Here is a 27902-nt window from a genome sequence, read left to right on the forward strand (position 1 = left end):
CAAACCTTAGTTATACAGCTCATTGTCTGTCTAGAGAAAAACAAGCTAGGAGCACATTTGCACATAACCCTAAGCCAAACCATGTCCTAGCTCTTGGTAGTGTAGCAGCAGCGGGAGGAGTGAACTACCTGTGGTTTCCTAACCGCACTAGCACATTTGCTTATTTATGTTAAGCCACGTTTTGGCTTAGGGTTATGTGTGAATCAGGACACAAAATGTAACATGTAACACTCAGCCAAACCATGGCTTAGCTCCCAATAGTGTAGCTACAAAGAACAATACGAAGTTCAATCCTTAGTCAAACAGGTTTAATTTTACTATGTAAATGTTAGAAAGGTGTTTGAGAACAAATACAAAAGTTCTCAGATTCTCCCTGCCCCAGCTCATCATACTTGTAGCATTCATCATAAATACACCAATCCCTCCCACCACTACTCTCTTTTTTTGGCCAAGAGCAGAAAGCAAGAATGTTTAATCTGCAGTTCATATTTACCAAATAAGATGCATGCACTAGATAAATAAAATCAGAAGCTGCCTTCTACATTGGTCCAATGTAGTTCAGTACTGTCTACACTGACTGGCAGCAGCTCTTCAGACAGAACCTTCCCATCCCTACATGGAAATGCCAGAGATTGAAACTGGGAGCTTCTGCTTGATAAGCAGATGCTCTATTACTGAGCTGCCGTTGTTCCCTATTACCCAACTCTGACCAGTGGTTTGGTTGTGGTACACAAATGCATGAGAAGGAAACAATAGCTTGAGTTATAAATATACCAGGAATATTTCATATTTTTTCCTCCCTTATTAACACACATGGCCCCTGTCTAATAAAAATGATAGAAATACAGAAATCAAATATCTGAAGTTGTTCAATATAGAATGTTTCTTGTTATTTAAAATAATTAATTCATAAGCAAAGCACACATTTCTTGACATTTTAATGAGCTTATACGACCTTTTATAGAGAAACAATTCCAAGCAATAATATATAACAAATAAACATTGTAATTATGAAACACATAATGGTTTCAAAATTGAAACGAACTTTACATTTTTTTCTTCCCAAGAAACAAGGTATTCCTTCATCCTTCCAGGAACATGAGAAAAGAATGTTAACAATGTTTCCCTCATCATTTCAATGTCATCTGATAGGACTCCACATGCAATCTGTACTCCAGATTTGGGTAACTACTATATCCTGAGGCACTGTATAAGCTGTGAAAGTGGGTTATAAGTTACGTAAATTAATATAGTTATTCTTCACACATTAACTTTACAGTATTTTTCAACTGATTTTTAAATTTTATTTGATGGCTGTTTTTCTATGGGTGGGGTTCAAAAAAGAAAGTAGCCAACAGTTTTTGTTTCATTCAATTAAGCTGTAGGCTAAAGTGAACAAATCACTTTACAGGTCTATCATTAATCAGAAAGCAAAGGAAGAAGAGAATTACAAGGACTTCAAAATTTGTAGCAAGAAGTGACACTAAAATTCCAACTTGTAGTTATACTATACCTACTAAATTAGGTTTTGAGGTGGATTAGAAAATATTTAAAATGCATGAAATAGACAAGAGTCACTAGGAAGGAACAAAGTTCACCTTCCCCAGTCTTCAGATGTTCCACTGGCACTCTGCTGATCTGTGTACCGCATAGCAGATTTCAGAGGAAATAACCGAAGCCCAGAAATGGCTGTTGGAGTCCTTCACGGGATGGTGTCTATTTACCCAAACTGCTGCTATGTTGCTCTGGCTCTTGGTGCCAGATGCAAGAGGCAACTATCACTCTGTTGCTGACTAGAAGTCAGGAGAAGGAATAAAAAAAGGAAAACAGCTGGCACTTAAGATTGAGTTATTTTCTCTGTTTTACCTTAAGCTTGAACTTTATTTCCCAATTCCCCATCCCACAGACGGAAACGATACATAAGCAAACAACACACATGCTTACTTTTGAGCAAGTGCCTCATGAATTCTACGATACATATAACACTCTGTATATAGCCAAGGAGACTGAAACCAGCTTGGTGGTTCATCTGATAAACTTTGATGATATTCTAAGCAATGGTTCCAGAAAGTGCTGTCAGGGAGGTTATCAGTCAAGGCAATCAGTGGTTTGTCTGTCTGCAGCTCATTCCGTAACCTGGAGAGATAGGCTATAGCTTTCTTCTCAGATTCAATACCTTTCTAAAATTAAGAGAAAATGAAGAGATAAACAAATGTTTTCAATCTGAATGTTTTGTTCATAAAGTTATGAAGGGTTGCAATAACTTGACTGAATTCCAAACAAAAGTGCAAGTCCAGAACCCAAGTATCAAACATGACAACCAAATGCTTTAGTCCATAGGTAGGCAACTTGTGGCCTCAGGGCCTAGGGTGACTGAGACGTTACAGGTTTATAAACTTATGCATGGCATGGGAAAAGTGGACAGAGAATTCTAGAACTTAGGGTCATCCGGTCAAACAGATGGCAGCAGATTCAGGACAGAAAAGTACTTGGTCACACAAGGAATAATTTATGTAATTCACTGCCAAAAGTTGTGATGAGGGCCACTAGCTGAAAAGGCTTGAATGGAAAATTGAGACAAATACATGGGCCACTAAGGATACTGGTCTTTAGTTTGTGCTAGCAAGGCTCTTTGTATGTTCTTATGGAAGCAGAAAAATATTTACTTAAGCATGCAGAAATAATTACACAAAGTTTGATTTGCTTAAGGTTTTTAAGAGAACAACATTGAAAGAGAAAGAATAAAAGGCAGCAATTTCTTACTTCTCCATGTTCTTCAAAGAACTCATTTCTGTGTCGATGCAGAGTATCAATAACTTTAGTCAGGATTAGAGGCAGCCTATCTTTAATTGTATTGTATGCGAAGGATCTATGAAGAAAAAAACAATATTGTTTTAGGCTTGTAAATAGCCACTTCCATCACCATCAGAATCACCATCAGGCAACTTTATTAAAGTTACCGTATTTTTCGCCCTATAGGACGCACTTTTTCCCTTCCAAAAATGAAGGGGAAATGTGTGTGCGTCCTATGGGGCGAATGCAGGCTTTCGCTGAAGCTTGGAGAGCGAGAGGGGTCAGTGCGCACTGACCCCTCTCGCTCTCCAGGCTTCAGGAAGCTATCCGCAAGCTCAGCGCCCCCCAGGCTTCAGGCTTTGCGCAGCTCTCCCACGGCTTGTGGAGAGCTGCCTGTTCTGGGGGCTGGGGTTGGGGGAAGCTCGGGCTTCTCCCGCCCAAGCCCCGCGCCTGGGGGAAAATAATTTTTTTTTCTTTATTCCCCCCCCCAAAAAAAAACCTAGGTGCGCCCTATGGGCCAAAAAATACGGTAATTTCTACACAGAAGGAGTAAACTGCTGTGTTCAGATATCATGGTAACCCATAATTATGTTGGCTCACAAAGTGAGCCTCGCCTCCTCCCAATCTTGCATACTCCTTCCCTCCCTGTTGTAGATAAGACAAGCTTAGAAAGTTTTACTTCCATTTTCAATAAACCAATGCTCATCTTCTTGCTTGAACTTGACGAACTGGTTAAACTTTGTTTGAAACATGCCATATTTAAGATTAACCACCATTTATGGTCGTAAAAAATTGAAATTAGAAGTGAAAGCTTCCCATCACCGCCTTGTGGCTCTGGAGGAGAAAGAGCAGAGGGAAGGAGCCCAGGTCTATTATTCTTATACACAATAAATTATGGTTTATCATGATGTCTAAACACAGACTTTTTCTAAACCTCTCATACCCCTCCACACCACATCTCAATGCAAACACAGTATTTATCACACTGAAACATTGAAGCCATTAAGATTTTGCCCAACTGATATGCAGTCCTAAGCAATACACTGATTCCATATATGAAAATTAAGCAGAAATATTACTTCCAAGTGTCCAGACTTGCAGGGGAAAAGTTTTGTGGTCTTAATCTCACACAGTTTACCATGGAAAACATCTTCATATGTACACAGCAACTTTCTTAAACCATGTCCCAGACCAATAAGAACTTGGTCAAATAAGCTAAATACTCTAATTCATATCTAAAGGATGGTATTTATGACTCTGGGTAACACTTTTAATAATCTTTATCTTAAAACCAAAATGTCAGTCTTCAAATATTCATTGGAAGCCGCCTAGAGTAGCTGGGGTTACCCAGTCAGATGGGCACCATATTATTATTATCATTTCTTTACTATTAACAAATAAACAACTTAGTTCTCTTCAAAAAAGAGGAGAGAGGGAGACAATGCCTTGTTTCTGATGTCAGTACATCTGAATTATTGTCTAGAATAGTAAGAAAATGTATGATTTGTTAATCAATAGCAATTCAAGTATTATTGCTGGGTTTCACAGTAGATAAACATATTTTCAAAACTGGTTTACATAGAACTGTACAGTTGGAAGGGACCACAAGGATCATCTTGACACCCCCTCCCCAAGCCCTTGCACTGCCTTCCCAAAGCAAAATAAGGAGGCACTTGGCTTTGGGAAGGAGGCATGAGGGCTCTGACAGGGTCCTAGAGCTCTCACGCCTCTTTCCCAATGCCTAGTTAGCACTTCCCAGCTTTGAGGAGGCAGCAGGGCTCTAGGACCCTGCCAGAAGGTTATGGTGTGTGTCAAATTTTGGCCTCACTACACCCCCCCCCCCAGCGCCCCACCTCCCATGACAAGCAGCATGCAGCCCACAGGTTCTGTGTCAAATAAAACTGCATGGTTAAAATAAAATGTAATACGCGAGAATACAAACATATTGATTAAATAGTCCTCTGTCAAAGACATTGCTCAAATCATGATCTGGACATCTCAAACTTAGCTTCACATACGCTCTGTTCCTCTGACTTAACTTCCGGGTTTTGCCTCAAGCCTGAATTGGAAACTCACTTCTAATTCTGGCTCAGAGACACGTATGGCTTATGCTTTGTTGCGACGTAATAGAAAACTTGGTTTTGCAAACCACCGAGTGATTTGCAGAAGCAGGGAAGACTTGAATACTCGAAGTACGAGGGGTGGAGCGGAACCCAACCACCCACTGACAGCCGAAAAAGGCCACTGTGTTCCTGGATTCTGTTGCGAAACCTCCCTTTCCCAACCAGAAGTGGTTCAAAGGGCGGAGAACAGACACCCCCCTGAGACCGCAAATGCCACCCTCCCAAATAATTCGCGGGGGCAGCTCCGAATCTGGAAGCCGGCTTTCCGTGCAAAGCGAACTGGGGCTCGGAGGAAGAAGAGCAGAAATGGAAAACAGCGGCTCACTAGAGTGCCGCGTTTTCAGCCGCCCCGGCTCTCCGAGCGAGGAGGGGAAGAGACCCGGACATAGCTCCCTACCCTTGTCCCCTGGTACTCTACAGCTCCAGCCTCCCCGCGAATGGCCGACGGTTCACCCCTCGCCCACCCATTTCTCAGAGCCCCCGACGAAGCGGCGGAGACGGGACGCACCCCTTGAACTTGCCCGCGAGCTGAGGCGGCAGCGTTGCCGTCGGCGCCGCCATTTTGCTCATCGTAGCGCCGCCCGGCGCAGCTGCGCGCTTTCCCGAGCAACGCCTGTTCCCATTGGTTGGCGGCTGGGCTTCCTCGCTCAACGGGCTTAGGGAGGAGGGGCGCTGCAGCAAACCAGCCCCTTCGGTAAAGGAGGGCGGGCGCCAAACGAAACGCGAGGCCTTGGGGGTAATCGCCTCCTCAGGAGGAGGCGGCGACCTTCATCGGCGCTCTGGGGCGGGGAATATGACGTCGCGCGTCAACCGCACAGACGGAGGGGGCGGGGCTGACTCTGTGGCTCCGCCGGCCCTCTGTGGAGAGAGCGGGTCCTCCTCCCACCTCGTGCTTCGGCGCCAGGTTGGTAAAAGGCTCCTGCGCGTGGAACTGGGTCTTCCTCTGATTGGATGGTGTTTGGGGAGCGCGCATGGGGCAGAGTGCGAGCGGAGGGGGGGGGGTCATTCCTCCCGCACCCGCTTAAAACGCCCTAATACTGTGATCGTCCCCTGCGGCGGGTCGCCTCTTGCGCTCGCAGTATGGTTCCCAGCGGAGTCCTTCCCCGCAACCTTCCGGTCTTGTTAGTGGGAGGGATGGAGGCAGCGCTCGTATAGCATGAATGCGGAAAGCGGTGTGGGTTTCACCTTTAATTTCACCTGTCACCTGGGCGCTGTAAGGGAGGGTTTCAGCGCAGTGCTAGGAAGATACTGAGGCCCTACGGCTCCCATGATCCTGGTCATTTGCCATGTTTCCTGTAGTTCCTGTAGCTTTTTCTCATCCAAATAATACTAATATGATTGGTGCAGGAATGGCCTGGCCTGAGGGAGAAAATTCTGCAGTGAAGGAAAGATTGGACCTGTGTTGAGATATCCGGCAGTTGTAGGGGGAACGATCATGTGAGTGACAGTCAAATGCAAGATAGACCATTAAGGCAGCACTTCTCAAGCTCTTTGGAACTGGGTTCTTCTTCTCAGTTACCGTAATTCCATTCCACCCAGCTCAGCGCTGACAATCTTTATGCAGGCAAGTGCCTAGTTCTTTCACAAAGCTGTGTTTATGTGGCCTGAAGCTAGGTAATATGGCAGTAGCTCCTCCATCTGTACTTTGAGCAGAGCCAAGTACATTGAACAGTTCCAAGTCTCACCTGCAGGGATGAGAAGAAGTGGAAAGTATCATATGAGCTTCTGTCACTATAATTTCATCTCCTCACACCTCACAGCAAAGTTGTGCCATCTACTTGAAGGCAGAGGTGACTGAAATGCCAAACCTTCACTAGTGGACCCCAGCTACTGTAGGGCCATCCCCAAATAATTTTCTTTTAGGTGCCCTATGCCACACCACAATCTAAGAACCTAGGGTCTAAGGAATACATTGTGACCTTATTCAGTCAGAGTACCATGCTATTCAATGTGTTTCAGTGTATGATGTGGTCTAATTTATTAGCCTATCCTGCTTCTCAGTTGGTGAAACTGAACTATCACTGTCTTAGTCATTGGCTGACTCACAGATTCTGTAGAGTATAGACTGCATTATTTACCTTTGGCTGGTTAAAGTTATGCTACAAGGAAGAAAGAGGCATCTCCCTGTTTGCCATTAACCAAATTTTAATATGTTTGAGAACAGATATTTTGATAAGAATATTCTGATCTGACCCCGTGTTTGGCCATTATGTTGCTGTGGTGGGTAAAGTAAACGTACTGCTGCAGTCTTCCTTGCTTGCTTCACTTGAACCTGAGCCTATGAATGCAGAACGAGCCCTAATATTGATGTGATTGACTTGCTGTAGTTCAGAACTGTTTTTATAAAATGATAAATATTGCTCGTCAGAAAATTGATGCACTATAACTCTCTCATTCAGGACACAGTGAAAAGATGGCAAGTAAACTACTGAGATTCCTGGCTAGATCTTCACACAAAACAAGCAACTGCCAACACTTGCATAAATATGGGCTTTCAGCATCAAGCAACAATCTTCAAGGGGTGTCAAGCAATTCTTTATTAGCATGTAGATCCATCAGTATGTGCATTCCAGAGGCAACAACATCTTGCTTAAGCAGGCTTTGTGTGCAAGCCAAGGAATGGCAGAGACCACAAGCTAACGTTCCTACTGCAGCAAAGACTGTGAATTATTTGAGTATGCATGTTTGTCCTCCACACAGGGAACAATTTTGTGCTCTTAAAAACACAAGTTTCAAGCACAATGCAAAGTGTTTGAGAAAATTTACAGATATACCAAATAGACATTATTCAGTTTTATCAAGTAGTAAAATTATGCCAAATCAACATATTTTGCCAGCTAAAAGGCTACCAAAAGCATCGAGGACCAAGCAGCCGTCTAGAGCTAATCTGCCACTACCGTCTGAAACTGAGGTAAAGTATTAAAACTTTGAAGTGTAGTACTTATAACACGGAAGGGTTATGAAGACCAGAATAATGTTTCATAACAAGTATTATGCAGGAATGAGAAAACTCCTGTCTTCCTAACAGTACAGGGTAGGCCAGCACATGAAAGCATGAACTCTTTCTTGACCCAGTTCCTCAACTTTGGCTGTGTCGATGACTGCAATCTAAGGAAGAGCATTCATGCACAAAGATGAGGTTTTCTTTTCTTTTTAATGAAGTCCCTATGGCTCTTGTCATGTTACTTCTATTTTCATTCCTGCCTTAGTGGTGGCATTTGAGTGCTGTTGAAGATATGTTGCATCAGTTTTGGTGTGAGGGGGCTTGCTAGGCACAGTTTAAGACCCTCTGTGAATTAAAAATAATATTCACTTAAAATGCATGATAAAAACCCTAGATAGAACAAAAATGAACCTGCTTAAATTGTGAAAAGAAAACCAGTATTTGAATAGATGTGGCATTTAAATATACTCAGCAAGCAACTGCTTCAGGGATAGGGAATTGAATCTGGATGGTGATTTGGATTCCTAATTCCCTCAATCCCTGCAGGCCATCTTGGACAGGTGGGAAGGAGCACCCACTCATAATGACATCAGGTGATTGGTACCTGTTAAATCTGAAAGGAGGTAGCTGTATCTGCCAATCAACTGATTGGTGGATTTGGCAACCTCCTTTGAAGATGTACTTTCAGCACCAAGCAGCTGATTGCTCCTTGGAGCGTGTCTTCAAAGAGGCTTGCTGTAAATACTGATTGGCTGACTGGCAGCTACAAAGAGCCCCTCTGAAATCTATGGGTAAAGTGGGCTTGCTGCTCTCTAGAAATAAAGAGCAGGCAGAAGGCTCTTCTAACATCAGAAATACCCCCTGCCTGCTCTTTAAGAGTAGAAGGCAGCATTTCTACCTACCTTCATTCCAGCGCTGAAGTGGGATGGAGAGAAATACAGCTGCTTACTCTGCCAAGTACCGTGGTGCCCCGCAAGACGAATGCCTTGCAAGACGGAAAACCCGCAAGATGAAAGGGTTTTCCATTTTCAGAGGCGCTTCACAAGACGAATTTCCCTATGGGCTTGCTTCGCAAGACGAAAATGACGAAAATTTTTGAGTTTTTTTTTTGCTCCCCAGCCCCTTTTTCTGAAGCGCTAAGCTGCTAATAGCCTTTTAGCAGCTAAACCGCTAATCCCTTAAGCCTTAAAAAGCCGTTAATAGCCCTTAAACTGCCAATAGCACTAATCGCGCTAATCCGCTAATGGGCTTGCTTTGCAAGACGAAAAAACCGCAAGACGAAAAGACTCGCGGAACGGATTCTTTTCGTCTTGCGAGGCACCACTGTAAAAGGCAGTGTTTTCAGCCACCTGGAGTGGACAGACATGGAAATGTTGGTTATGTGGCTGCACCTGTGTGTGCATGTGTTTATATGTGAGAGTGTATGAATGCATATATTTCAGAGAGAGAGACAAGAGACCATCATGTCTAGTGAAAGTATATATGTGCGTTGTGTATGTGTGTCTGTGGTGAGGGGTGTGTATAGAGTGTGTGTATACAAATGTGAATATGTCAGCTATGCACGCCACTGGCATATAACCCTTAGAGGGGTGGTTGACCGTCTCTTGGGCCAAAGCAGTTTAGCCACTGCTGCACTGTAGAGCACAGCTCTGAAAACCCTTCTGGGTCGCAGATGGTATCAATATAGACTAACGATAAACTATGGTTACTTTTCTAGGCTCAGTCTAAACCAGGGGTCAGCAACCTAAGGCCCATAGGCCGGAAGTAGCCCACAGAGGTCATTTGACTGGCCCACGAGCCGTCCCCAAACCGAGCTGCCTGCTCATGCACTGCGCTAAGCTGGTGCAGCATGGCACAGGGACTTGCTTCCACAGCGCTGAAAATCGTGTCTGCGCAGACGCAGAGGCCGAAAATTGCATGCACGCGATCTGGCTCACGGAGGGATCTCCGTGCGACTGAACAGGCCCAGGCAAGATAAACCTAACTGACCCCTGGTCTAAACCATTCCTTTTTTTAAACATCTGCAGTGAACCACATTGTGAAGTAGGTATGAGAATTGTAGTTGGAATTGATACCTGACAATATTTTTTACTAGTCAGCTGAAATGTGCAAAAAGTGACTCTGAGCACAGGCAAGAATGCTTTTATCTTCCCACCAAACCTCTCCTGCCTCAAAGAAAGAGAAGGGCTTTCATCAGACAGAAGGCTTCCTCCCAGGCTGGAGTCACTGTACTTTCCTATTTAGAAGCTACACTACCTGCCCCCGCCTCCCTTGCAAGTATCCTCAATACAGGAACTGAAAAATACAGACACCCCATCCAGAAATAAAAGAAAACCACCATTCCTTCCAAATCAAGCATCTTTTTATAAAAATGTTTCCCCCAGAGCTTGCCAACTTTTTCTTTGGCCCTAGGCAGTACTTTTTTTCATAATAAATGTTTAGGGCTACTCTCATTTTGACTCAAGAAAATCACCATTTTATAGTTCAAAATAAATACAGTAAATGGACAAAAGTACAAAGATTTACAAAATGCGTTGGGGTATGCGTACCCCCAGGAAAAAAAGCACTGGCCTTAGGTAGGTTCTTTTTTTGCTCCCTCCCCCAAAGAGCATCGTTTTTTTCATAATTGTTATATACGGTGAAATTTCTGTGTAACTCGTGATGCAATCTCCCACGTGCTGCTCCTGGTCAAGTTACATTGCGACAAGCGTTTGTGTGTACGTGTGTGTGTGTGTGTATGCACGCACATATTGTGCTGTGTGGAGTATGCTCTTAAGTTTCCATGTCACTGAAATGCAGGTTGGTTTCTGAAAACACTGATGTTTTAAACACCCAAAACGTTTGGGGGGTTGTAATTACCGTACACACAAATAAATGTTTTGCAGACACCTTTTTCTGTTGCTGTGGTTTTTTCCATCTCAAAAATTAAGGGCAAAGTGTCAGACATGGTGAAAGGGTAGGTTACTTCAGTGAAAGCTGCCACATGGAAAAACCTTGTGCCAGAGATTGCACTGACTCAGACTATGGTACATAAAAACATTTGGAGTTACTAAATTGTCTCTTTCTTTGATGCAGAGCACCACCTGCTGGATGTTAATGTTGGATTTTTTGTGAGGGCAAGTGTTAATCTTGACACACACCAGATAACAAAATACTTGTCAGTAACCCTTTTTTTTAGATTATATGAAGTGCTGAAGTTAACCAAAAAATACTTTATTCCAGTTACAGAAAATGAGAGTAATCTTTATAATGCTGCCTTTTTAAGGGGAGAGAAAGAAGGGGATAAAACATTTGGGCAGTAATTTACTCAAGTAATTCACTTGCAGCCTGGTTTTATTTATTTGGAATTGAATCCTACAAAATCTGTTGGTCTTGCACCCAACTAAGTTTGTATAGGATCATAGCCATATTGCATTTGAGTCTTTTGCATCTCTCTACACCCTGCAAACTCCCGGATGCTTCCAAAGGGCCGCTCTGGGTCTTGTTCAACAGGCAAAATGAATAAATAAGCCTATTGCAAGATCTTACACATGGAATCTTATACCATGGTATTCATGAAAGGCTTGCAGTTTGAAACTTAATTATAGGATTTGTGAAGCACAGTGATTTTACCTATTAGCAAAAATCCTAGGATAGCTCTCCTAGTATTTGTGTGACATTTGCATTTTGATACCAGGGGTCATAGAACAGTCGAGTGTATCACAGTGCTGGTGAATAAGCCAAATAAATGTCCTCTAAATATATCACTTGATTGTTTTCTTAAACTAAACTTTGTTCCTTTGGCACAGGATCTGATGCAGTGCACAGCCTTTGCAACAGCAGAAGAATATAATCTTGGTACCCTATGCCATGATCTGACGTCATATGGCTATGTTGAAATAACAACATTACCTAGAGGTAGACCTCTGAACAGTTTGCCCCTCTTCTGTTGAATGCATGGAACACAGTTCCTCTTAGTAATAAAACTGCAGTGTTTATATCAACTGTGGAATAATGATTATCACCTTGTAAAATTCTCTTTCAAAACTTTCTGAACAGAAATGCATCTTGAAACATGCTCCATTGCATGCTGTAATGTGGCTTAGCTGCTACTGCACCAAAAACATACCTATTTAATCTTTCTAATGCTATGAATTGAGACAAACACTTTAAATACTTAGAAGCACATTGGCAAAACATTTTCCTATGATCTGTTCTTTGTAGTAATTCTCTCCACTTTCTTGTATATTTTCTGATATTTTTCCTGAGCTGTTTAAATTCATAAGAGCAATTTGGTAGGCAAGCACTGTAAAGTAATTCGGAGATATTATTTATTACATGTGTAAACTGAGGAAGGGCCTTGTATAACGGCTTATTTGTTCTTAAATTGAACATAAATTGTCACTCTAGATCAGAGGGTAAAACAATACCACTGTTGAACATACTTTTATTTGCAGATGTTGACAGCATTTCTTTTCATCAATGCCTGTAGATCTTTAATCTGAAAATAGCACTTGTACACATGTACAAGTGAAAAGAAAAAGTTTCCATGTGTATTCTGCATGCAATAGAAGTACTCCTATTCGCATCACCAGCCATCCTAGAGCATGAATTCTGTAATGCTTTTGGAAGCGCTGTACTGCAAACTTCCTCTGCTGTGCTATATAGTGCTAAAGGGCTTGAGGCTTAGGTGTGGAGCTGTATGAGTACTTCAAACCCCTAATTCTGTTTTCAGTATACAGTGGTACCTCGGGTTGCAGACGCTTCAGGTTACAGACTCCGCTAACCCAGAAATAGTACCTCGGGTTAAGAACTTTGCTTCAGGATGAGAACAGAAATCACGCAGCGACGGTGGGAGGCCCCATTAGCTAAAGTGGTGCTTCAGGTTAAGAACAGTTTCAGGTTAAGAACAGACCTCCAGAACGAATTAAGTTCTTAACCCGAGGTACCACTGTACTAGGAACTATTATGGACTCAAGTAGGCCAAATCTCTCTCTCCCCACATCAGCAAGTGGTACCTTTAACATTTCAAAGGTTCTGAAATAGGACTACAGTGGTACCTCTAGATGCGAATGGGATCCGTTCTAGAGCCCCGTTTGCATCCAGAAGCGAATGCAGCCTGTGTGCGCGCGGGTCGCGATTTGCTGCTTCTGCGCATGCGCGTGACATCATTTTGACCGCAGCACGCAACCCGAAAATACTTATCCCAAAGCTACTTCAACCCGAGGTATGACTGTATATTAAATGGACACATGCAATGCAACCCAGTAGTTTTACTTAGCTGTAATCACCACAGTTCTCAGTGGGGTTTAGCCCAGATAATTATATGTCGGGTTGTAGGGTAAATGTTTTACAGGGTTTTAAACGCTGTTTCTGTGTCTCAGAATATGATTCCAAATCTGCTTTCTTTTAAACAAGATGCAGCAAACGTTTTGGTGATTGGTACAGAAAGCTCAGCGAAAGAATATGATCCTGGAATAATTTTTTTCTTCAGGTAAACAATGCCCAGCAGTAAAGTGCATGTGAACTAAAAAAATTATTGTAACACAAAATGATAGGTTTTATTACTTAGCTTGATAGCAACTCTGGGACTTGGCTTCAAAAGGCCTTAACCCCCAAGCAACTACGGATCTTTCCCCCTCCCTCTTTGCTGTAATGAAGGAGGCTGGGGTGGCAGCGCTTCCCTAAGGCCATCAGCTATACACAAACTCCAGAGTAATTCCCAATGAGTACAGGGGCAAGGACTGACAATTGCAATTTCATGCCTTTCTAGATATGTATAGAATTGTACTCTGTGATGGCCAGCCTCTGCACTCTTTATATTTTTTTGAGAATAAATAATTTCAGCCATTTAAAAGTTTTTTTAAAGCTATTTAATATTTTCTGAACCCTCATAAACACACCACCACCATAGTAATTGGTTAATTGATCACACGAAGCCAGATAACTTAAGATTTAAAATTTTGGATGAGTTGAGGACTGTATGTTTAACAGTCTATTTTCAGTCTGCGTCAGTTTCACATCAGTACAGTCATAAATTGATTCCATGCTGTTTCTGCCTTATTCTGGGTTTTTTAAAAGTCCATTAAAAATTGTACTTATGTACTTATTTTTTAATCACAAAATATTATTTAAATATGTATTTTCGACCTCAGTGTATGGATCTGTATGTTTCTGGGTCAAGTATTGCCACTAAAATCTTAAAGTATAATTTTGTTTTGATTGTGTATTAATTTCGGTGTGAATTATGTCAGTTCACTTAAAGTGGAACAAACTAAATTCTCCATCCTTATCTAGACTAGAGTATTTATTCTTGCCAAGAAATACACATGTAAGCATGAAACATAATCTGTGCTGCTAACACCACCTTGAAATTCTGTTCATACAGGGAAGGATCTGTTGTGTTCTGGAATGTTGAAGAAAAAACAGTAAGTGGAAGCCAAATTTTATGAGGTAAACTCCATTGGTCTTTCCAGTTCCATAAAATAAAATGGTTTGGCTAGATTTAAGTGTAGATTTAGCAAATGCTATTAATGTATCTTTTTACATTTTACAGTCTTAATTTTTCAGTTTTTTAAAAAATTGTATATGAAGGGCAGTGGGAGTTTTTGTCCCATGTCTTTTGATGCTTTTAGTTTTTTTAAAAAACTAAGTTATTCACAATGATGTATTTCTGCAAGTTGTTATTTGAGAATAAAGACAATGTTGTCCGTGTAGAAAATTGTAGGAAATCGATGAGATGAGACAGAAGATATTATGGGTCGTGGCCATGTGCAAAGTAGAGCCAGACTCTGAGAGGAGTTACCTTTTGCCTTTGCAAACACAGAGTCCCACATCTGCGCCTAGCAAAGTTGTGGTGTCAGAGGTTGCTTGTAGGGGGGAAAGTAGTAGGAGGCAGGGATGCTTAAGCCCTCTCACACCTACCATTTTAGCCTTCCTTCACACACCCTCCTCTTTTTAAGGTTTATTCCTCTAATGGGCTTGCTTCCAGTTTCAGAGCCCAGATTAAGAAAAAAACAAAAACTGCCTGAGACCATTTTTGGGGGGAGGGATTGAGAGATGAGAAGTGTGAAGCATTTCCTCTCCTAGGTCAATTCTCCCTTTGTAAGTATGCCTCTCTCTGCCCTTGTATTTGCATTGTAAGGAAAAGCTGGAGTTGTTTTCCTTGTGATGTGCAGTTCCACCCTCCCTCTCCATGGTATTTCAAAACTGGCTGAAGGCACCAGGACTGTTAGCCTGCAGGTTTATATGATGACCTCCTAGCATTTGTCAGCAATTCTAATATGCAGGATCTTTTCTAGATGAAGAGTATCATGCAAATGCTGGAAAGGCATGAAATTCAGCCATATGAAGTTGCGCTTGTTCACTGGGAAAATGAAGAGATGAATTACAGATTAGGAGAGTAAGTGTTTGTATGTCATCAAGTGCTAGTTTCTGTGCAATGTAGCTTCTTGCATATATTTGTTTCCTGAAAACATTGCTAAATATTTACGCTACTCTGCCAGCTTGTTTAGACCTCCCATAATCTTTGTAATAAAGCTGCATTTGCAATTCCTTTGCAAAGTAAGAAAGTATTGCCATTGCCATCTTTGAGACAGGGAGCACAAAAATATTCTTATTTAAATAATAATAAAAACCTTTAGGGAACTGGGGACCACTGCCTCTCGTAATGAGGTACTGTATTAATAACTTCATTCGTCCCTTTCTAAGCCACAAGGGACATGGATCAGCAAGCGATTGCACACATCCAACCAGTATCTTCAGTCTGCACCAACTGACACTCATTCCAAGATAAATTAACCTTGAGAATCACCTGCACTAACTTAAGAGAAGGTAATGGTGGATACAACTGACCTCAGAAAGGAATTGCAATGGCCACTGAGAGTTCTGTCGCCTCAGTCGGCCAGCATATATACTTGGCCCTTTAAAAAAAAAATTCCCAAATAACTTGCTAAGCAGCTTTTGAAACTCCCTGTTCAGGTGAAGAGCTTTTCTTGTTTGACAAATAGAGTTGAAAAAGAAGCTCAACAAGTGTGAAGTTTACTTCCATTATCTGTGACGGGAACTAAGCATGTTCTTAGGTGCTCTGATTTGTTTTTAAAGTATAGTATGGCTAGTTCCTATGTGTCATGGATTCATACTAGGCATATTCTGTTTTGGTGCATGTGGTCAATTAAAGTATTCCTCTTGCTCTTTACAGAGCACAGTCAAAGCTTCATAGAGGAGAAATCCTGATAAATTCGGAACTAGATCCTGATGAAATTACTCTAGAGAAGTTTGCTTTTTCAAATGCTCTTTGCCTTTCTGGTAAGTGATATATTGCACCAGGCTTTCTAAGCAGCATTTTGCATCAGAATTTGGGATGTGTAGCATGTGCTGCGAAAAACTTTCCCCCAAAGTGTTACCTAAAATGTGTGTATGAGGATAGCTTGGGAATGTGCACCAGAGATAAGTTATGTATAGTAGTATTACTTCGGCATGATGCAAAGAACTTGAACTGAACTTCAGAGATCATTACAGAGGTACACTGATAAAGTATTCTTAAAATGTGTGTCGCTATGTCTGTTTTGGACAATTCCTTCTTGATATCAAATTCAAATGATAAGCAATTTCTTGAGTTACTTTTGGAGTTCAGTGCCACTTAAAGCAATTCAGCTTTGCAGGAAGTAGCCTAAGGCTAATAATTTGTGGTGGGGAGGATTTAGATTGGGAGTTTAGCACCTGTTACCTGCTGTCACTTCTAGAATAAAACCTGGACATCCCTACTCCATTGCTGTTTTAAAGTTTGTTTTTAATTCCTAACAACTGGGAAGTCTGATTGCACGTCTCCCACCTGACATCTGTTTTGGCCCTCAAGCATGCATTTTTTAGGTTCCTTGCGAAGACATCATATACCATATTTTTCCATGTATTGGACGAGTTTTTTTGACTCAAAAATCATGTTAAAAAATTGGGGTCATCCAATACACGGATAGTGGCATATGGGGGGGGGGGGAGCAGGTGCTACCAGCCAGCCAGTCGGCAGGAGCGTGGCTTCCCCCGATGCCGCAGCGAGCGATCTGGGGGGTGATTCCTGCCCGCATCTGCGGGGGGGGGGGGAGAGAAGCTGCATGCAGCCAGCCAGCTCATTGGCGGGAGTGCAACTTCCCCGATGCTGCTGCACATGGTGGGTGCTCCCTGGGTCATTTCCCGTGTGCGGCGGCATTGGGGGAGGTTGCACTCCCGTCAACCGGATGACTGGTGAGAGTGCAACTTCCCCTGATGTCGCTGCAGGTGGGAAACGATGCAGGGAGTGTTTCCTGCCTGCAGCTGTGTAGGGGGAGAGGCTCAACAACTTTGGGCCATCTCCCCTTGTTTTCCTAAAATTGAGTCCCCAAAAATGGGGGGGGTCCTTATACTTGGGGGTGTCTTAAAGTCGAAAAAATACTGTAATTGAAAGTAGGGACTTGGTTTTGTGAAAACATTAAAGGGTAGTGAACGTGAATAATAAATCTCTTGTACTTTTCCCTAATGTAGTGAAGCTGGCAATTTGGGAATCGTCATTGGATAATTTTGTAGAATCTATCCAGTCAATACCTGAGGTATTCACTACTTCATTGGTCTTACGTACTATTATTAAATTGAGCTATTTGCAACATATATTCGCTCTTAATGTCTCGCTACTCTCTTTTTAACAGATACTAAAGTCAAGAAGGAAGGTGAAGCTCTCTCATGCTGATGTGATGCAGAAAATTGGGGAATTATTTGCGTTGAGGTATCTTCATTAAAACAAGGAAACTTAACTTAATTCCCAGGACACTTCGTTGTTATTTATTTCAATTATAAATAGCTTCCCACAAGGCATCCTGAAGACATTTACAATATATTTTGATCTTTTACATCCAGCGACCTTCGTTTTCTACCCCCTGCCTTCACTACCAACACAGTTATTGGTTCCCTTTTAAGAAGCAAAACTTCCTATAGAAATCTAGCATCATCTTTTTAAAGATATCCTAAGCTCACACCCAAAGTCAAGCGATTTAGGGCACCAAGGATTAGAAACAAAAATGTTAAATACAGTGGAAGAGCACAATGCAGTCATGTCTCTTCCTACACACCCCAGTTAGCACCATATTATCTAAACACTTGGAAATACGTACCCTGTTAACTGGTGTTTATTAAACATGAAACTAGAATCTTCAGTTGAATGGAAAACTTATTGAATAACATTATGGATTTATTGTAACAGTTTTTAAGAGCTACAGTGTACGGTGCAGCTGCATTTAAGCCTTCATATGTGATAAGAGCATAAGCAAGTGTGTCGTTAAAACCTTGACAAGGTCTGTATTTTCCCCAAATCCTGTTTCTGGGATTGTCTGTAATAGACCGGTATGATTTGTGAAGGGTAATGGTAAATAAAGCTTAGATCAGCTGCTGAGAGCAGGGAATCTCTTTTTGTTTAGAGATGGGAGATAAGCCCTAAATCCTTTAATCATAAGAATTTAGAAGTACCACTGAGAAGTACTAATCATGAGAAGTCCTGCTGCAGGAACAGGTCTTAACCAGAGAGCAGGATTGTTTCCAGATCTTATTGGTAGGATAGTGTAGTCAAGGGAAAAAAGCGGTTCAGTAGCATAGTTGTTTGTTCAAAAATAATGGGTGGAATTCAATGTCCTGCTATTCCAAAAGTTCCATCTGCGCAAGTGTATCAGTGTGCCAGACAGAACAATTTCCATGTGCTGTTCTGAAGCTTCTCCTGCGCCAATGGGGGGGGCATGTGGGGGGGGGAGCCCTGTTGTGGAACCCCTTCTGCAGGACTTCCACTGACAGGATTCATTAGGTGAATTCCACCCAATTTCTTACTTAAATTTGTACCTTTTTAAAGTAATGAATATTTACTTTTTACTTCCTCTCAAAGAAGCCCATAAGGGAATACGAAAATCATCACTTTGTTTTGAGTGACCAGTATAGCCTTCATAGAGCCTTCATGGTTTGGCACAAAAAGTAGCCTGAAATACCCCTTTTTCACTGTGATAAAATCATATTTTCCTGGTGTGAGGCACACCATAGGTTGCCATTTTGTTGGTACTGGAAAATTATTATTTTTCTTCAAGCAAGTGAAGCAGCTGTAGCATGTGATAGAAAAATGGATTGTGTAAGCCTGAGAGTTTTCCAGTGCTTATTCATTTTGTGTCAAACCATGGTTTGGCATTACATCTGAACCACCTAGGTATAATTATTAACTCAGATTAGGAGGGAAGAACCACCCATAATTGCTCTGAATCTATGTATTTACCTACCTTTCCTCAGGCACCGCATAAATCTGAGTTCCGACCTGCTGATGACTCCAGATTTCTATTGGGATAGAGAGCATCTTGAACAGTTATATGATAAAACTTGCCAGTTTCTCAGCATTAATCGCAGAGTTAAGGTAGGCACACAATTCCAGCTTTCCTGCCTCAGCGAAAACTTCAGTTTTTGCCAATTGTTCACAGATTGGTTCACCTCAAAGAAGTCTTAAACTTTTCATCCTTCTCCATTTTCTTCTTCTGTTTTCTTGGTCATCTTGGTCGTGTGTGTCACCTTGGGCTTCTTGGAGGAAAGACAGGACATAAAATTAAGTAAATAACGGCACTTGATGTGTACAAGTATTTCATTGTTGATGAGCAAGAATATGGGCATGGACTCAAAGTGACCCATGTGTAGTTAGAAGATACTTCTGCCTAGTATTGGCTGGGGGATTGTTGATTCTTCCCACTTCACAGGGCGTATACTACCCTCTTTACAGGCCATTCCAGAGGGTCCACCAAATTTTGGGAGCATCTTTTCTAGGAGCAAAGGGCTTCCATGGGGCAGTGCACATGCAGAACATTACGTGGTTTGGGGCTTCATGCCATTAATTTTAAACAAACAAAAAAACCCAATCCCAGTAGTAAACTGGTATTCTGTTTGCTTTCTTAGCAAGGTGAAATATTTGGAAATCTTATTCTCTCTCTCTCTTGGGTAATATGTCCAGTTTTTTCCATTCCTACTCAGAGCTGGCTTGCTGGTATTGTATTTAATTTTGTTAATTACAGTATAGTTTTCTCATATAGCAAGCTCATCCCGCATTATAGTGGTACCTTGGGTTAAGAACTGTTCTTAACCTGAGGTGCCACTTTAGCTAATGGGTCTCCTGCCGCCACTGCACGATTTCTGTTCTCATCCTGAAGCAAAGTTCTTAACCCGAGGTACTATTTCTGGATTAGCGGCGTCTGTAACCTGATTCCCACGAAGCCAGGTTTTCTCTCCTAAAGGATATTAATCTGCTTATCACAATGAATCTTTTGACAATCTATTAACTGCTGTTCCTGCTGATAGGTGTGGTTCCATAGCTGCCTGTGAAAACTCTGGCAGGCCTGTACAAGTCTTACATTAGTGAGTTTCTCTGATTCCTATGTGGCTGGTACTTGGTTTGAAAAAGGGTCTCCATTGGTAAGAACTAGGAGCTGTATTATGTAAACAAGGTCTTGAGGAAGTGCTGATTTTTGCCCTCCAGGTGATAAGAGTCCAAAATTGCACTCTTTTTGCTAAAATGCATTTGAAAGGGACATTATTTTGAAAATATGTTGCAGTTAGGGCAGTCCAGCTTGATTGTCACTTGATTGAACAGACAGGAGTGTTTGATGGAGATATGAGAGGAATGTAGTCATTTCTAATTCATTCTTCATGGTTTGAAGCTATCCCATGCGTATGCACACATGCATGTAGGGGAGAAATTATAGTTCAGTTAAGTCTATGGGAATCCTTTACAAGTTGACGCTTTGCACTGGATTGAGTTGGATTTTGCCTTCATCTTCCATTACTTAAACCCAAAACTTTAGAAACTGTTCAATTTTAGTAACTATTAATGAACAAAGTTCCGGCTGATGTAGTCATTGTGGTCTATATTTGTAAATGACAGTTCAATAAATCTGCTAACACTGAGTTGTCAAAACTCCTAATGCTAACTTTATGGTGTTGGGTGCTCTGCTGCATTCATTGATAGAAACATCAGTTCTGATATAGTTCATCAAACTTCAGTATGTTCATTAAGCCCCATTCAGTGGATAAGTTGTTTAGGTGAGAATACCTTGAACAAGTTGTTTACCCAAGGATTTCTGAAGTATCAGTTCCTCTATTGCAGGTGGTGAATGAAAAGCTCCAGCACTGCACAGAGCTGACAGATTTGATGAGAAATCATTTGAGTGAAAAACATGCTTTGCGTTTAGAGTGGATGATAGTGATACTCATCACCATAGAGGTAAGTCTGCAACAATGTGCTGCTGTGCAGTGTTAGTATGAACTTAACAGCTTTGTTGAAACAAACATGTATTGAGCTCTTTCCTTTTGAGTACAATCAGTATATCACTTTCTATAATGTTAGCAAGTTCACTGAATCATGTCTTGATACAATTTCAATTTAATTAAACATGATGCAGGAAAGTTGGGGAGAAGTTTGTAAATATCCTCTAGGAATTTATGTAGATATAGCACTCTCTAGTGTTCAAAATGGTTCACACACATTATTTTGATGATTCTGGCAACAGAACTATAAAGTAGGCCAGTATTATCCCTAAATCATAAATGCCGAACTGAAACTGAGAGAATAGGGACTTTGATTAAATGAGATTCGAACAAGCAACTTGGCCACCACGCTGCACCAGCATAATTTTTACCTATATGTAAGAAGAAGAAATCAAAATTTGTCATCTAGGACGTCTTCAAATCACAAAATTCCATCATGGGATGGTATGTAACCTGCATGTAGTTCAAGTGCCAAGCGTATTCATGGCTTTCTGAGTTTACATGCCCTGAAAGCCACAAGTTACATTGTCTACACTGTTTTCTATGTCACATGATGCATTTCTAAGTTAAGAATGCATATTGATCTGTAATTACCTCCTTCCTGTGTTACTGGAATTTGTGTACTTTTTATTTCGCAAACTACAAATGCATTTGGTTTCTGGGGGCAATCAACAGCAGTTACACCAGTTAAGTCAAGCAATGGCTGGGAACTGTTCTCTCCAGTTAAGGAACTGCTATGTACAAAATCAGAGCCCCAGTCAGTCTCCACACACTGAGATGCAAGTGCGAGAGCAAACCAGAAGACTTTGAATAGCAATTCAAGTAGTACCTGCTGATGAAAGGAGCTGTTCAGTGACCACCTTTTAAGTCAGTGTCTGAAAGAAGGCTGTTATCCTGTCATCCTATCCCCTCCCCACCTGCCTACCTCTGACTTACAGAGGCCTTTGCTTGCATGAATAGTACTGTTTCTTAATCTTTCTAGCCACCAGGCTTATATGGGTGAGTGAGCAACATTAGAATCTTCCGTCACTTATGAAAATGTTAACCATCCCTTTGCCTTTAGCTGCTGAACAGATTGCTTGTGCTGGAGTAAGGGGCCCTATTTGTATTAGTTAGCATTAGGGGGTGTGTTTTTTTTAAGTGTGGTTTTAAATACCACTGTAAGGGAGAGTTTGGATCTGTTGACTTTCATTACCAATGAAAACACTTGGGGAAAAATATAATAAAATTCTATTTCTTTTGCAGGTCATGTTTGAACTTGGCAGAGTTCTTTTCTGATAACTTGTGAATGATAAGAGAAGTTTGAGAAGATTGTGAAGATAATCCCAACAGCCTTGTGTTTGCTGGACTTCAACTTTATTCCTCACACTTCTGAAAAGTTCAGCAAGTGTTATAATAAATGTATGGACACTTGCTGCTAACGAAACAATTGAATTCACTAAGGTTAGACCAAAGCTTGAATTGGGGATTGTTTCCAAGAAATCATGATTCAGAGTATATTGATCCTTCTTTAAGATATTGTACCTTTGTTTAGAAAGCAGACAACCAAAGACTGGCTTACTAAAGCTGTACCCACACTTTTATCTGCTATATAGCAGGAAATTATGTAATGATGCAGTAGTCTGTGCCATGTAAAATAAGGCTTTTATATGGGTTATGTCTCACTGTGTGGTGCGTATTTTGCCACAACTGTGACACATTTGCCAGAATTGAGGGAAGCGCTTCCAGTATTGTACTACTGTGTATGTGGGGAATAAGTTATCCATAGAAAAATAAGTGTGTTGGGAGAAAAATAGGCTGAACTCTTCTCCCAAACATGCTAATTTGTTTTGTGCAGTTTTTTAAATAGGGAAAGATTTAAACATGTTTTCCCCCGTCCGCAGCATACGTAGGAACAGCTCAGGAAAAACATGTCCATGTTACACTGCCAAGTATAAACTGGCTCTTGGCCTGGGCCAGAAGTAGGAGCCCAAACTGATGAACTGGTTCAGTCTTGAAACTGAATCCATAAACAGAAAAACCAGTAACTGTCCCAGGAAGTTAGGAGATTCTTTTGAGGATGAGAGAGCATTTGTCTCTTCTAACTCTAGAGACATGGACAAAAGAGAATGTATTTTGTAGGAAATTGGAAAAAGGACTCAGAAAGTAAGTTATCCTGCATTTATCTCAACTCCCCACACCAAGCACAAACAGTTTCTTTCTGATTAGTTATTTCACTGTCCTGATCTAAATAAACCATATTCAAATTTGGAATGACCCCAAAATTTCTATCCAGATGATGCACTAAATATGACGGTCTCTTCAATCAGAAGCACCTAGCTAGTTCAGATTGACTTTAACCTACTTCTCCAAGGAGCAACAGTTATCAAGTTTGCTTGTGGGAGATTTCAAGTGGGACTAATAAATGTGTAGGCATAAATTTCATCAAAATATTTACAGATGTCTTAGTCCTACTTGAAATCTCCAACCAACAGGCTTTGTCAAAATGAAAACATGGGAATAGGGTTTTCTCCACTGTGGCACCCTATGGATCTTCTCCTAAGAGTTAGTTTCCCTGCACAAATATCATTCCACTGACAGCTAAAGGCCTATTTGTTTATCTGGATCTTTGAGGAAGGGTGAAAACGGCTGATGACATGTTCTTCCTTGTCTGTACTGTGAATTATGTATTTTAAATTGTTTTGCTAATACTGTTTTGTATCCCTTCAAGATTTTAACTGCCTATCTATTTGTTGCCCTGGGATCCTAAAGGAAGTGCGTGGTCAAATTATAGCTAATAGTAATAAAACATTTCATCATCTTTTCCCCCCCTGTCAGTAGTTATCAAACTTTGTGGTTTTATGCATTTTGAAGTACACCAGGCGGGGGCAATCCCCCCCCCCAAGTGTCACATACTACTTTGGAGGTAGGGGAATGTGAATGTGTTTGTGTGTGCATGTGTGCAAGAAAGCTTGTGGTAATATATATTTCTTCCTCTTCTCACTCAGTGTTTTCTCTCCTCATCACAACAAGTACAAGTATGAGGAAAATAAGTCAGATCGCTCTAGGGAACACACAAAAGCAGACTGAGGATGGCCCACTCCAGCAGTACGCCCACCAAAAACAACATTCACATGGCAAAATCTCCCTGCTGTAGTGCACTTGCGATTTGATAGGTTATTACGAGTTTCTCTCACCACCACCACTGGCAGCCAGACATTTGAAGAAGGAGCTGGGAAACACTCATCATAGTGCTTCATTGCATGCAGAGTACCTAAAATGCTACATGAGAGGGAGAGAACAAGGGCACCATTTTTGGCAGCATACCAACAAGGCTTAGCGTGTGCTTGTTTTTCTTCTGGTCAAGTGAAATGACAAACTTCTGTAGGGTGTGTTACTAGTACAAGGAAATGACATGTTTTAAACATTTGAATATTCTCATTTTACACTTCATGTAGCACTCAGAATTTGATTACCTGTACAAAATGTATCTGAACTGCTTCATAGTGGGTTGAACAAGTTACTGAACCACTTCTGAAAGGCAACATGAACTGGAAATAAGCATAGCTGAATGATGAAATTTGGGCTTAACATCCTGGGTAGCAGCTTTGATATTCTTCAAATTATCCTGAATCTAATCCCTTTTCTTGCTTAATGATGGGACGCTTGACTGTTCTTAAAATGGGGGGACTTCAAAGAGAGCTCAGAGACTCCACTGAACTACAATTTATCAAAAGGTTCAGTTCTATCATTTATGGGTTGAATTGGAATAACGGGGTTTTAATTACACATTTGTATTTTACAAGTGCCAGAACGTGTGTCCTTGTCGACAGTGCTTTATGGTCACAATCTACTTTCTGAATTACGTATCAAATGCTAACTGCATTTTAAAGCAACTATTAAGCATAGTTATTTCACATATTAAAGTAACAGAGATTCTTGTTTCAGATTGATTACAGAACATGGGTTACTTGTGATCAGGCCCCCTTGATGGGCTTCCTGCAGGCATCTGGTTTGCCTCTGTGGAGATGCTGGACTAGATGGGCCATTGGCCTGATCCAGGCTCATCTTTCATTCTGTAGTGAGCTAAACAAAGTCCGTAAGCCAGACTTCTACAGCAAGTGTGTTTTTACTAACTTTGTCTACAACTGTATTGTTTGTGTTCATATAACAACCATGAATTCCTTAATTCCGGCAAGTGTGAAGGGAGGAAATTTCTTCCCAGGTTTCTAAATGTATTTTAGTTTGGCAGCTAGGGCAATGGATTAACCAGTAACAGGAAGAGAAAATTATGCTACTTAATGGCAAATATACGGAGATGAACTATAGATCCAGAACCACACACAAAATATGAAAACCTGTGAGGTAACTGTGGCAGGGGTGGTGCATATGCTACAATTCCTCTTTTCTAGCATCTCTCTGGAAAAACATCCATTTGTGAGTCTGCATATTTTATTTCAATGTACTGAAGAACAAGCAAATTCATTTCCTATACTGCAAAAGACAAGAGGAATTTGAAATAGATGAGGATTTGAGAACTGTGTGTGTCTATAGCACCTAGAGGTTTGTATTGTACTGAGTATTGTAAAGGAAATAATTTCAGACAAAATGAAAATACCCTAAGAGGGTTTTCTTGCTTGCCATATAATTTTTTGATTTTTGCCATCCAAAACAGAGTGGAAGGTTTAATTCCATTTAAAGGATCGCAGCTAGCAGGCCAGGGAAACACCTATCTTGCAATCAGAGCTGCTAGGCAGAATACACCACTAGGCTGCATGAACCAGTGATATAGCTTGTCCCTAGTAAACTTAAGGCTTAAAAGGTGCTAGGAAGTCTAGTTTTTGCTGCAGAGTATGGTTATCCCTCTAGAAACTGGTTCACATAGCAACCAACCATGTGAAAGGATGCTTTCAGCCTGTTTAAAACCAAAGGCTCTATTCCAGCATTCACAACTCATCACTACCTGAAGGGGCAGGAGATAAGTGGGAAGAGGTGCTGCCAATGTCTCACTAACACATCATCCTAGCACTACTAGTTGTTCAGATCTAAAGCAGCTGTTTGCCTTAGCCAAGCATGGAGGCTATTGCTCCAGCTGTGGAAAACAGAGTTCCCAAAAGGGCTTCTATTCAGGGCTTGCAAATTGACAGAAGGGAGCCCATCCCCAACAGCTTGTAAACTACCAGCAAGCTCTCACACCTCAATGTGTAAACTGAGCCCAAGGTGTACAAAACTGAGTGGGCATGGATCTCTTACGCACCTGAGGCCCATTCCTGTTTTATACTTCAGAAAAGTTTCTCCCAAGTCCTAACTTGATCTCGGCACTAAGAAAAAAAAATCACTAATATTTAACATCCCCAAAGTATTTTAAAAAATAAATCCAAAATTTGTAAGATTATTAGAAGTTATACAAACCTTCAGTGCATGTAAGGATTGTGTCCAGCTGGGATATTTGAAAAACAGCATTTTGTCCAATTCCATGGGTAGCTGCTACAGCCTTAAGTCCTAATGATCGCCAAAGAAGTCCTATTAGGCACCCGACACTCACTACTGTGCTTCCAGTAAACCTTACAGGCAGTGATCAGCTAGACTATATAGCAGTGGTGGCAAACCTATGGCATGCATGCCAGAGAGGGCACTCAGAGCCCTCTGTGGGCATGTGCGCCCCAGCAGGGCCATAGCTTCCGTGCAGGGGGTGGGGGAGGACGGCTCCAAAGCCTGCAGCCCTAGTGCTGTAGCTTCCGAGACAGGGGTAGGCGAGGAGTGAGGAGAGGACTGGGTTAGGGTTAGGATTAGGGTCAGTGTTGTTTTATGTTTTCTTGTGATTTTGATTCATTTGCAGATGGTTTGCTTTTTTCAATTTGTTGTGTTGCTGCTTTTTCACGAGTTGCAAGTTTGTTGGCTTTGTGATTTTCTGGAGTTTCAGCTTTTATTTTGAATGCAGCCCTGCGGCCCCCAGTGCTGAGGGAAGGCTGGGCCGGGGTGCCAAGCGAGCAGGCAAGGGATGTTGGCCCCTGCCCTGTCTGCTCCACTTCTGAGAGATCCCTGCCTCCACTCCTGCTTGCAGGCAAGTAGGAGTGGGATTGGACTGCTCTGCTAGGCAGCGTTGCTGCTTGCATGGGAACAGGAGCTGGATCGGGGCTGCTCAGCTGGGGAGGTGCTGGCTCGTTGAGGGGTTCATGGTGGCACTCCCCTCAAGGGAGTAGTTTAAAGGAGCCCTCACCACTGCATCAGATCCCCTGCAAAGGCAGCCAGGCGGAATAGTTCCTGGGGTTGGGGAAGGTGGAGGCAGCCCGGAAGCTGCATGTGAGAGCCCCCGCACTAACTGAAGGCAGCCAGGGCTCCTCAGCTTCCAAAAAAAGTTCCAAAACTGGAACAGGTTCAGGTTCCCAGTAGTTCAAGAGCTAAGCTATTCAAAAACTGAGGTACCACTGTATTTATTTTTCCCAATTTGAACTGTATTTTTCCTCTGGTGGCGATTTTCTTGAGTCAAAATGAGAGTTCCCCTAAACCCTAAAAAAAGCACTGAGTTATACCATAAATTTAAATATAAATGGAAAGATAATTTAATGAAGAATGTAATGCAATAACTTTTATGAAGCATTATTTATTACAACAGTCATAAAGAAGAAACGTGAAACACACAGGAAAAAAAAAAGATATACAGGTTAAATTGCCGTGTTGGCACTTTGCGATAAATAAGTGGGTTTTGGGTTGCAACTTGGGCACTTGGTGTCTAAAAGGTTCGCGATCACTGCTATATAGATTCCTTTCTTCATGAG

The 27902-nt window shown here is 41.6% G+C and overlaps 2 protein-coding genes and 1 long non-coding RNA gene across 7 annotated transcripts in view; 1 reads left to right on the top strand and 2 right to left on the bottom strand.

Annotated features, from left to right (window-relative positions):
- The window catches only part of LOC310673745 (coiled-coil domain-containing protein 170-like), a 58789-nt gene extending 53228 nt beyond the window's left edge, over nucleotides 1-5561 (bottom strand). The window contains exons 1-3 of the mRNA XM_083432336.1: nucleotides 5425-5561; nucleotides 2764-2869; nucleotides 1945-2180 (exon numbers count right to left, since the gene is read on the bottom strand). Of these exons, the coding sequence (XP_083288462.1) occupies nucleotides 1945-2180; nucleotides 2764-2869; nucleotides 5425-5486 (404 nt within the window). The 5' untranslated portion in view covers nucleotides 5487-5561. The remainder of the gene's footprint in view (nucleotides 1-1944; nucleotides 2181-2763; nucleotides 2870-5424) is intronic.
- Nucleotides 5562-5617: 56 nt separating this feature from the next.
- On the top strand, nucleotides 5618-23954 carry RMND1 (required for meiotic nuclear division 1 homolog). 5 transcript variants are annotated; one of them, XM_083435073.1, is made up of 13 exons: nucleotides 5677-5820; nucleotides 6264-6480; nucleotides 7316-7827; nucleotides 11649-11757; nucleotides 13258-13333; nucleotides 14228-14267; nucleotides 15141-15241; nucleotides 16040-16146; nucleotides 17356-17420; nucleotides 17517-17593; nucleotides 19129-19249; nucleotides 20984-21100; nucleotides 22390-23954. In XM_083435073.1, exons 3-13 carry the CDS (start codon nucleotides 7330-7332, stop codon nucleotides 22420-22422), a joined length of 1344 nt encoding a protein of 447 aa, XP_083291199.1. In that variant the 5' UTR covers nucleotides 5677-5820; nucleotides 6264-6480; nucleotides 7316-7329; the 3' UTR covers nucleotides 22423-23954. The 5 variants fall into 5 exon arrangements, with proteins under 5 accessions (XP_083291201.1, XP_083291199.1, XP_083291202.1 ...); XM_083435076.1 differs by having other exon boundaries at nucleotides 7754-7827; XM_083435077.1 differs by having other exon boundaries at nucleotides 6264-6353; nucleotides 7754-7827.
- On the bottom strand, nucleotides 19256-27037 carry LOC310675063. Its single transcript, XR_014509910.1, has 4 exons — nucleotides 26536-27037; nucleotides 26381-26444; nucleotides 24600-24674; nucleotides 19256-19410 (listed from the first exon to the last, which is right to left on the bottom strand). It is a non-coding gene; the product is annotated as an uncharacterized lncRNA (long non-coding RNA).
- Nucleotides 27038-27902: the final 865 nt, after the last annotated feature.

The sequence above is a fragment of the Podarcis tiliguerta genome (assembly GCF_965153285.1).
Source record: "Podarcis tiliguerta genome assembly, chromosome: 3".
In the NCBI taxonomy this organism is placed as follows: Eukaryota; Metazoa; Chordata; class Lepidosauria; order Squamata; family Lacertidae; genus Podarcis; species Podarcis tiliguerta.

Bases quoted from the DNA above. Each gene is read 5' to 3' on its own strand.
- RMND1 (XM_083435075.1), top strand. From the start codon at position 7,330: ATGGCAAGTAAACTACTGAGATTCCTGGCTAGATCTTCACACAAAACA. The intron at 7,828-11,648 runs GTAAAGTATTAA...CCTTTGGCACAG, and splicing joins CACTACCGTCTGAAACTGAG to GATCTGATGCAGTGCACAGC. The intron at 13,334-14,227 runs GTAAACAATGCC...CTGTTCATACAG, and splicing joins GGAATAATTTTTTTCTTCAG to GGAAGGATCTGTTGTGTTCT.